The sequence below is a fragment of the Grammomys surdaster genome, unplaced genomic scaffold (genome assembly GCF_004785775.1).
Source record: "Grammomys surdaster isolate TR1022 unplaced genomic scaffold, NIH_TR_1.0 126185, whole genome shotgun sequence".
Lineage (NCBI taxonomy): Eukaryota > Metazoa > Chordata > Mammalia > Rodentia > Muridae > Grammomys > Grammomys surdaster.
This window is the reverse complement of record NW_021620991.1, coordinates 4,642,281-4,652,890: the sequence shown is the minus strand read 5'-3', so window position 1 is coordinate 4,652,890 and position 10,610 is coordinate 4,642,281. Positions and strand designations below refer to the sequence as shown.

At 47.8% G+C, this 10,610-nt stretch overlaps 2 protein-coding genes across 2 annotated transcripts in view; one reads left to right on the top strand and one right to left on the bottom strand.

Annotated features, from left to right (window-relative positions):
• The first annotated feature begins 519 nt into the window (after positions 1 to 519).
• Uts2 (urotensin 2) lies at positions 520 to 5,386 on the top strand. Its single transcript, XM_028757782.1, has 4 exons — positions 520 to 651; positions 2,689 to 2,799; positions 3,858 to 3,901; positions 5,141 to 5,386. The coding sequence occupies exons 1-4, from the start codon at positions 549 to 551 to the stop codon at positions 5,252 to 5,254; spliced, it is 372 nt and encodes a 123-aa protein (XP_028613615.1). The 5' UTR covers positions 520 to 548; the 3' UTR covers positions 5,255 to 5,386.
• A 1,842-nt stretch (positions 5,387 to 7,228) lies between these two features.
• Per3 (period circadian regulator 3) overlaps positions 7,229 to 10,610 on the bottom strand; it is a 42,323-nt gene continuing 38,941 nt past the window's right edge. Inside the window, exon 21 of the mRNA XM_028757815.1 lies at positions 7,229 to 9,575. Within this exon, the coding sequence (XP_028613648.1) occupies positions 9,482 to 9,575 (94 nt within the window). The 3' untranslated portion in view covers positions 7,229 to 9,481. The remainder of the gene's footprint in view (positions 9,576 to 10,610) is intronic.

The following is a 10,610-nucleotide window of genomic DNA, read 5'->3' as shown; positions in this document are numbered from 1 at the left end:
CTTACCCGAAGCCAAGCACATGTGCTAGACCTGAGCTTTGAGCAATGCTTGCTGTGTCTTTGCTACTTCGAACAACTGGTTGAATACAACCTGACAACTCATCTATTTGCCAGTGGAGGATTTTTTGAAAAGGAAGCCGAGATATTTCACGTCATACCCCGCATCACTTCTGCTAACATTCATAAATCCTTGTCCTTCTGCCTTGGCCACATCATGTCTGTCCCTGTCTTTCACCTGTGATTTATTATTGCTGAGTTACTTATTTTGCCAGATTTATAAACTTCACAGTGCTTTATAGAATACCCACTTTGAACGCCAGTCAACAAGCCAGTAAATTTATTGTCTATGAATTGTTACTTTGAAAAATTACATCAATGCAAAGTGATTGCCTTCCAGCCTCCCTAGCCAATAAATTCATTTTATTTATTTATTTATTTTTGGAGGGGACGTATGAGGTCACGCGATGATAGATAAAACGGGCAATCCCTCAATGAGGAGAGTCGGAAGTCCTCTGGAGCAGACACCCAGCCAGACTTCTCTCCGTCGTCATGGACAGGGTGCCCTTCTGCTGCCTGCTCTTCATAGGACTCCTGAACCCACTCCTGTCCCTTCCTCTCACGGACACTGGTGAAAAGTCTCTTCAGCTTCCAGGTGAGGTGACTGTTTTGTTCTCATTTTTATTTTATTTTATTTTATTTTATTTTTTTATCAGTTCTGGGTGCCACTCAGGCACAGGAGCAGGATGCTGGCTGAAAGGGGTCTTCTGTAGGAGCAACCATGCTTTGAAAAAAGGCTTAAGGGGTCTTTACTGCAGGTCTTAGATTTAACAATGGGCATGGTCTAAACAAATTGTGTATTTCATGTTACGAATGTACTTCTAACTTTCCTTGTCACTTCTGCTTGTGAAAATTGGACTGACTTAAAACATTACCTTTGATTTTGGAATGAACTGGCTGAACGCAGTAGTTTCTCCAACTACAGATTAGTGTGTACTCTGTTCTGTGAGTTGGGAGTCACGCCTCTGACTGTGTTATATGGAATGAAAAGGCTTTAACCAGGCAGAGTGGTGGCTGAAGCTGGGGACCACAGAGTCATCCAAGTATGTTTGCTTTCCTGTCGACTTAATGTTCTACTCAAGTTCAACTGAAAGGGAAAACATTAGAAATTTTACCACAGCCTCTTAATCTGGTATCAGGTTGTACGTTAGAGTCCATTAAAAATTGTAACTTGTTTTAATATTTGGTTTTGGATACCTAAGCAAATTTTTCTTTATGTTTATTATGTGTGCACGCACACACCAGGGCCCAGAGGTGGAGGTCGGAGGATGACCTGGTTCTCTCGCACATAGCAGGCAACCTCTGTCTGCTGAGCCAGTTGACTGGCATGCCTCTTGGGTCCTTTCAGACCTTTTCCTAAGTTCTCTGCCAGCTATTGCCACTGGACCGTCCGGCCTCCGCCAGTGCTCTGAGCATACCAGAGTATCCCTCACGTCCTGTCCATCAGCTGCCGGGGTCACTGAGTTCACACTGGCACTGAGCCTGATGCTCAAGACCAGGACCAATTCTGTTATTTTAAAAGAGCAGTATACACGGCTCTTTCTCTCTGAAGAGATCAGGAGTATTCAGATACTGACGGCACTTGAAACAGCCACGAGGAAAGAGCCGAGAGGAGGGCAGCCTCTTATTCAAATTCCAAACTGGCAGAAGCTTTGCGTTTTTGTCAGATTTTTTTCCCCCACATTTGTTTCCTTCACAAACATCCTTCATCGCAGGCCTTTACACATCACCACAACACGGAGGCCGTCTCCCAAGGACCACCCACATTCGCTCGGACGGGCGCCTTTAGTGTCTTTCCACTGTCTTCCATCAAGGTTCCAGATGAGTATTTGTCAGCCTGCAGCATTCCAGAGTCCTGTGTGGCTTTCCAGCCATCACCCAGAGCATCTCAACATGCTGGCACCCGCCCAAGGCACATATCCCCCACTGCCAGCCGTCACCGGTCACACACGTCCTGCACACACACACACACACACACACACACACACACACCATGCACTCCGTACACTTACACCTGTTACCATGAAGATCACTGCTCACACGTTCTGGCCACACATGCTGCCCTTATACCTCACACCGCACACCACGCCCACAGCTTGCACACAGCACACACCACATACCACACACACTTACCTTGTGTCCCTCACATGCATTTACCACAGTTCCCTCAGCATACACAATTCAGATCACGTTTCACACAGAAGTCACAGCGCCGTGCTTGAGCTTTACGTGGATGTCCACCGTGAGGTGCTGTCGAGTGCCACCATCAACTTCCCTATGGGAACAAGGCCTTGTGCCTCCCATTCAGATACCTCAGAGCAAGAGGCAACAGATCACAATGGGTACATGGGGAGGAGGACGAGCCAGACTCTCTGAGCCAGACTGGCTCCTATCCTGGGTAGGTGCTAGGTTAGCCACAACAGCAGGGAGAGGTGGCCTATGAGTTCCTCCATGGACCCCTGATGGCTTTGTGTGGCACTTTACATCTGCTACATGCCTCTGTGACATGACACCAGTTTCCCATTTGGAGTTCCAGAATCTACCTCCCTGTCCCTGGTATTCACCGATGACAGGGAACAGAAGAGCCAGGTGAAGCCCAGGGTAGGCTATGCTTGTCTGTCTCTACCTACAGTGCTTGAGGAAGATGCTCTTCGGGCTCTGGAGGAACTGGAGAAGATGGCCCTCCTGCAGACGCTGCGCCAGACCATGGGCACAGAAGCAGGGGAGAGACTTGGGGAAGCAGGTAAAGACATTCTTAGGCTTCTGGGCAGATATCACAGCTCCTAGACTTGCTCTACTCTAGTTACTAGAGAAGGCTCTAGAAGCCGAACTGTACGACCCTTCTTATTGGATTCTTCTACCAAGCTCTGCCTACCCTTCTATAGTCCTGAGGCTAGCTTGGGCTACATAACAAGACTGTATTAAAAACAAGCAAATTATAGCAATGAGAAAATTTCCCTCAGGGTGACTTTGAAGTAAAATGTATACAGAGTCGGAATGGTGAGTGACAGACATGGGACTCACACTTATGAACCCTGAGTCTGAGGCTAGCCCGAGACCCTATTACAACACAAACAACTGATAGATCACATCATTGACTGTTTTCTTCTGTTGTTCAGAACATGTAGGTAGAGAATGAAGAGTCTCTCAGTAGACATTGCTAACTGGTAGTCCAGCTATAGTTTTTGACACACTATTAAAATGTTGAGGTCAGAATCCTTGCCTGCTCCCAAGTACACACTGCCTCAGTCTGGAAAGGACTGGAAACACGATTTAGGGGTATTCTATTTTTTTTTTCTTCTTTGCATGTGTGGTGTGCATGTATGAGGGCAGGCCCATGTGGAGCTCTGGGAGGCCCGAAGTTGACACTGGTTGTTTTTCTCCAGCTCTCTTGAATTTATTTATTGAGGCTGGGTCTCTGGGCCTGGAGCACCTTAATCCAGCTGTTTTACTAGCCAGTTTGTCCCAGGGATCCTGTCTCTACGTTCTGAGTGCTCAAGGCGCCAAGGTGGCCTCTATGCCCACCCAGCTTTTACCTGGGTTCTGGGGATCTGAACTTTGGTCCTTTAGCCTGTGCACCACGAGTCATCTCCCAGCCTTGGAATCTTAGATTCTGTATATTTTGCAATAACCGTAACTGCTGGGTATGGTGGCAGATGCCACAGGTGGATCTCTGAGGCCAGCCTGGTCTACATGGTAAGGTCAGTCTGGTCTACATGGTGAGCCCCTGCTTAAACAAAGAAAAAGACAGAGAGATAAAACACAGCAGTAGATCTAACAAGGTATCAAACTGTTTTCCAGATCCCAGTGTCGAGACTCCCACTCCAAGGGGAAGCCTGAGGAAGGTAAGAAGCTCTGGCTTCTGAGGGAGAGAAAATGAACTTCTCCTAGTTCATGACCTCAGAATGTTCTAAGGAATCATACCTTAAAACAACCGGCCAGTGTTCTCCTGGAGCAGAATGTTTCTAAACTGATTCACAGAATATGGAACTGTAACAAGAACATAACAGGCGTCTGTTCTGGGTAAGCCGCAGTAGGATGTAAGAGAAAGGGGCAGCAGGTGAGGCCACTGCTGGGCTTGCCATCCAGTGCCCTGCCATGTGGCCTCAGCAGCAGGGCCACTACTAGGAAGCTGATGGGAAATGCTTAGTCTCTATCCACAGGCCCTACTAGTCAAACCTGCACTTCAGCAGATCTGCAGTGAGACTTTAGTCAGAGTAGTCAACAGGGCAGCATGGGAAGGGTTGAAGGATGCTGTGTTCCCCTCCCCAAAGGCTGGAGCAGAGACACCTCTGTGGCTGTAATCGCCACCAGCGTCCTGGTAGCCATCAATGTGACAGGAGAGCTTAGAGACAGGGAGCACTACCCGAAGCCCTTAGGGGGTTAGTATGGCTTCTGTGAGCAGCTGGGGAAAAGTCGTCACTCGAGGGTTTGCATCCTTCTAAACAGAATGACCAAAGGAACTGGGCGAGGAAAGGGTTTACTCAGCTTACACTACCACATCACTGTTCATCACTGAAGGAAGTCCGAGCAAGAACTCAAACAGACTTGGAGGCAGGAGCTGATGCCGAGGCCATGGAGGGTGCTGCTTACTGGCTTGCTCCCTATGGCTTGCTCAGTCTGCTTTATCATACAACCCAGGACCACCAGCCCAGGGATGGGCTGGGCCCTCCCCGTCAATCACTGATTAAGAAAATGTCCTAGAGGCTTGCTAACGATGGATCTTATGGAAGCAGTTTCGCAGCTGGGGCTCCCTTCTAATTGGTGATGCTGGTTTGTGTCAAGTTGACATAAAACTATCCAGTACAAGGATTACCCCTAAGGTCTAAAACTGTAAATGGAGGATGTGCCTACTGTATTCTAGAACCAAAAGAAAACTTTGGCTCAACCTTTAATTTAACAGCTATGTTACACAGAAGGCAAGTGTCTGGAACCCTGACAGAGAGGTCACAGAGAGGGGAGGGGAGCTCAAGGCAGCCATAGAGTTAAGTGGATCGACTGGACCAGAGACCCAGTGGGAGGAGCCTCAGTGAGAGCTCGGACTCACGGCTACTTAATCTGTTGTTCTGGTCTTGTGGTTTCAGGCTTTCACTGGGCCAGATTCTAACACTGTGCTGAGTCGTCTTTTGGCAAGAACCAGGAAACAACATAAGCAACAGGGGACTGCCCCAGAATGCTTCTGGAAATACTGCATTTGATGAGAGACAAGCATCCATCGGTCTGCTCAGAACCATCTCTTCAGGAAACTAAAAGAGCAGACGCTTGAAGAAAAATCCCGCTGATGCCGCCCTGTTCTTCATTATGAGAAATAAATCCTCTATGTTTCTCAAGTATCACACGCAGTTCAGTTCACTTGTGTATACACCCTGAAAAATCGATAGCCTGCCTTTGCCCCCACTTATCTTGGAAATGTGCGAGTTGGGCTGGAGGTGTAGCTCAGTGGCAGACAGCCTGCCTGACTACGTGAGCTCGGTTCCTTCCTGGGCTCTGCAGAAAGGGGGCGAGAAGCTCCTAAGTAAAGGTAGGAAGTGTGCACACAGCACGGGGGTCGGTGGAGAAAAGGCATAGAGAAAAAAGATCCAGCCAAGAGTCTCTGAAGTCAAATATGATTCAAAATAAATTACTTTCCTGACATCTCCTCAAGCCTAAAAAAAATGAATATATACATTGCTTCGGGGTGGGATTGGGGAAACAGGGTCTCATGTATCCAGCACCAGCCTTAAACTCCTGCTTCTCCTGCTCCCTACTTCCTGAGTGCTGGGTGTGCAAGTGGTTGTCACCATATCCAGCGTCGGTCACACTGAGGTTGGAAGGCAGAGCTGTGCTTGCTCCTGAGCCAAGTGTGCTGCTGAGCTCTGTTTCCAGGGAGGGCGGTACCTGGGTTTGAAAAGCTCTGATGTAAGGGCAGCGGCGGGGGACGCTCTGAACTGTTTCTTGGGGGCAAGTTTGTGTGCTCACACTCTTGCTCTCAGCTGGCTTGAGTACTCATCAGGGGCTTGAAAACTTCTCTGCTCTCCACCTCTGTGAATTTCAGTGCCCAGCTTACCCCCTTTAAGTAATGGAAACCCACTTCCCTTCAGCTAACAAAGGCAAAATACCCAGTGTTCTTAGAGCTGACACCGGGATTCAGGCTGTGGAATGGAATCGGCAGGGCATTCATCTTTAAGACCCACAAATTCATAAATGGACCAGCATTTCATGCACAACTGTGGTAGTCTGTGGAGGGCCAGACACCTTGTCTGGGTGCCACAGGTCTGCACCAACCTCACTCACTGTGTAAACCTCACTCACCCTTGTCCCAAACATCACCAGTGCCTTCAAGTACATGTGACAAAGCTTTCCTAATCTAGACACAACAGCAACACTCAGTAGGGAAAGCAGGTGTGCAGATTCAAGCATTCTGCCATCAAGTCTTCCTATGACACTGGTGGCTCCTTGGTGTCAGAAGCACGCTAGCTCTCACTCCCTTATGGCAATCCCAAGAAGCCTAAATGGGTTTCTAGTGTGCTAGCGTAACCTAACAATCATCAGTAGGTGTAGTGATTTGGGGCAATTATCTTATGACAGACTGCTAAGCTCAGTCACTGGAACAGAGTCCTCCGGCGACTCAGCAGCCTCCCTGTAAAGTGAGAACCGCCTCCACCGGCTGCTGTGAGGCTGGGATGAGACAGTTTCTACAGAGCACTTATGCAGGTCCGGCTGCAGGCAGAAACTGTAAAGCTGGGCTATGTGGCCCTTGGTGTTGCCATGAGAGGAAGGTACAACTGGACAGGCATGAGACTCGGGGCCTTGCTGGCTGGGACCAGGCTCCGTATTCTGATGTCTTGATTTTGCTCTAAGTAACTCAGACCTTGTAAACTACAAGCTTACCCTACAGAAGCTTCAGGAATAATTCTGATAATTTTACTACACTGGCATACATGAACAGCATTATCCATATGTTTGCACATATAAACATCCAGGGCCCAACTTCTCAGGGATAAAATGGGGACTAACAGAGTGGCAGATAGATGCCTAACCTCCAGAGCGGGGACAGAGATGAGAGTACATGGCCAACAGTTGTGAGTGTGGTGATGTGGACCTAGCACGGGACCTTCAGGGACGGCAGTCAGCAAGCGGCTCTGGCTGACAGCAAGCATGCTCAAGGCTTGACTACACAATGAAGAACATTCTCCACTTGAACACATACACTGTTTATTGTTTTTACTCAAAAAGATAACCAATGAAAAGATAAATATCCATTACGTACGAGCAAACTCAATGTTAATTATGAACAAATTGCCAATTTGGTTAAAATTTGCCATCTTGTGAACGATAATATTTCATTTAATCCATTTATTTACATAACATCTTATTTTCATAAATTTTGACCTCTGACCCCAGAAAATAAACCTTTGGGTAAACATTTATGTAGACACTCAAGTCTACAATACACGCTTTTCTTATCAGTTCTCTAGTTACTAGTATAAAAGTCAGTGAGCTTGAGTTTCCACTGGGTGTGACCCCCACGGGGGGCAGCAGCCTCTGCTGGACCGGCCCTCAGCAGCAGGGATTGCCGAGTGTACTGAGGGCATCCTAGCAGAGGTGAGACTTGGTAAAGGACTTTACAGACCTGACTACAGCACCATTTTCAAATCAAGCCTGGCATAACACAGACTCCATAAGGTGTGGACTAAGGCAAGGAAATAAGGAACTGTAGAGCAAACGGGGATCCAGAACCAACAGGAAAGGACCTTTCACCAGAAACCTGGTCTGCTGTATGTACACTAACGCAGAAGGGTCCTGGTAGCTCCAGACGAGCACAACCCTTTGCCAGAGAAGGCCAACCTGACTAACGCAGGCCTCTCAAACCACTTAACTACCAGGATGGAGTAGGTTCTGAGAAGTCTCTTTATTCACATAGCAGGAACACGTATCAGAAACTGCTCAGTGTCAGAAAGTTTCAAGAAACGTCATAGGCAGCATCTTAAAATGTTTCTGATACCTTCCGATAGGACTACGGTCCAGAAAAAGCATTATTTTAGAAAAGAGGTCCAAGCCGCCGAGTACGAGTGCTGGGCACAGTGGCGTCTATGACCGTCTCCTGACCACAATGACAATACAGTTAGCAATAGCTATAAATTGTCAGAGGAGAAAAAAGTGTTTTCCTAAAACAAAACAAAAACAACAAAAACAAAAAAAAAACCAGGGGGTAGAAAAAGGAAAGTAAGTTGCACTGCACGAAGAGAAGCAGGAAACGGGCGCTGTAAACCTCCTCCCTGCCAGTTCTTTCCTGACCTGCACGGCAGAGTCCACAGCCATTCCCTGGTCAAGAAGGAACCTTGAGCTTCTCCAAACCAGAGCACTGGAGAGCGAGCGGAAACAATCGCAGTCACTTCTGAGACCAAACTACCTGGAGAGCACAGACTCATGGGACCCTGCTGTCACCAAGCTGGGGTCCCCAAGCTCCCCTAAGTGTCCCCTTGCTCTGAAGGCCTCAAATACTTACCCCTGTTCAAAGGCAAACAACAGGCATGGCCTCCAGACTGCTGGTCGGCATGGAGACCTTGCCGTGTAATTTGATGAAAAGGAAAAATTAACCGTTTGTTTTGGTGAGCCTGGGCACACATGCCTCCATGATAACATTAACGTAATATTTAAAACTTTCCACATTTATTTTATAACCAAAAAAAAAAAAAAACCTTTAAAAACACTGCTGTTTGAGTAAGAGGCTTTTTAACATTCGAGGCTTAACTTCAGTCATCCAAAGTCCTGTCTAGCAGACAGATCTCAAGGAAAGCGCTCCCGTGAAAGGCGGCTGCCACAGGAAGAGCATGGACGAGAATGGGCTCAAACAACTGAAACCACGACCCCCACAGTTCCTAGAGGACCATGCCCTCTGACGTTTTTTTGTTTTTGTGAGAAAGCTGGAATGTCTTACAATCAGGAAGAGAAGCACCATGCTGATCAATGTGGTAAGTTCACGGAAAACACCGTGAGAAACACACAACCCACAGACAGAAGTTCTTCAAGTATTCTAGTGGGAAAATGATTTTGTAACAACAGAACATCGCAAAGAAGACTCAGGCCTGGGACTCGCTCCAACTGTAACGGACTCAGGGAGACTTCTGAGATTACACTGTCAGACCAGGTGACAGATGAGCTTGAGAAGGCTTCTCGTTGGCAGTTTTAACATCAGGAACCAGAGCCTACAAATATTCCTGCTTTGGGAAAACCAAGAAGGGAGGGCTGGGGATACAGGTCAGCGGTGGGGAATGGCAGCCTAGTGGATGCTAGGCCCTGGGTTTGATCCCCAGCACCACTGAAAGCAAACCAGACAATGCCAGGGAAGACCTTAATGTTGATGAGTGCCATTTAAGAGTTAGACTGTGCTGAGGTGACACACATCTCTGTGTCCCACATGACCTGGAGACGGCGTGACATCTTCACAACTGCTCAACTGGTGTCTTCTGCTGGGTGCTGTTCGGGGACCTCTGCAGCGTCGCCGACTGAACCTCTGTCTTCATAGGGGACACAGCTCTCCAAAAGAGAACAAAGGCAAGTGTATCATTTGATGTTAATGCCATCTTAAGAGATTAAAAGTAAGGAAAAGGCTGAGCTGAGGGAAGATTTACTGGTTGGTTTTTGTAAATGGGACAGACACAAATCCAGACATGTCTGGGAAGAGAGAAGCTCAACTGAGAGAATGCCTCTGTCAGATAGGCCTGTAGGCAAGTCTGTGATGCACTCTCATGAATAATGACGGATGTGGGAAGGCCCCACTCACTGTGGGCTGTGTCACCCCTGGGCTAGTGGTCCTGGGTTCTATAAGAAAGCAGACTCAGCAAGCCATGGGGAGCAAACCAATAAGCTGCACCCCTCCACGGCCTCCGTTCAGTTCCTGCCCTGACTTTCCCTGTGAGGTGACACATTCTGAGTGCTTTTGGTGCTTCTTTCACAAGGATAGAAAGCTAAGACAGTTAGCAGAGGGAAGGACTTGATGAGCAAATAGAAGCATCAATGACGTGCGAGGACACCTACAAAGAAAACAGCCAATCCCTTCTAACCCTGAGAAAGACAAAACTGAGGTAAAGCTCCATGGAGGAATAAAAGTAAGTCTGGGAGAAGTGAGAACTGAAATCCTGAAGACTGGATAATGATGCGTAATGGACACCACTGCTGCCCTCTCTCTCTCTCTCTCTCTCTCTCTCTTGTTCTTTTTCTTTTTCTTGTTCTCCTCCTCCTCCACCTCCAAACCACCACCACCACCATCATCATCAGGAAGGAAAAGACACAGAGTGAGCAGTGATGGGAGCTTATCTGGTCTGCGTGCACTGATAGCTGTCAGAGGGACCAGAGAGAGGGAAAGAAAGGAAAAGGATGTGTGTGAAAACAAAATGCCTGAAAATCTTCCAAATGTAATGAAGATATGACCAGAGCATCCAGGAAGCTCAATGGCTTCCAGACGGGATGAGCTCAGACGCACACGCCCTCAGATGCACACGCCCTCAGATGCACACTCTCAGACGCACACGCCCTCAGATGCACACTCTCAGATGCACACGCCCTCAGATG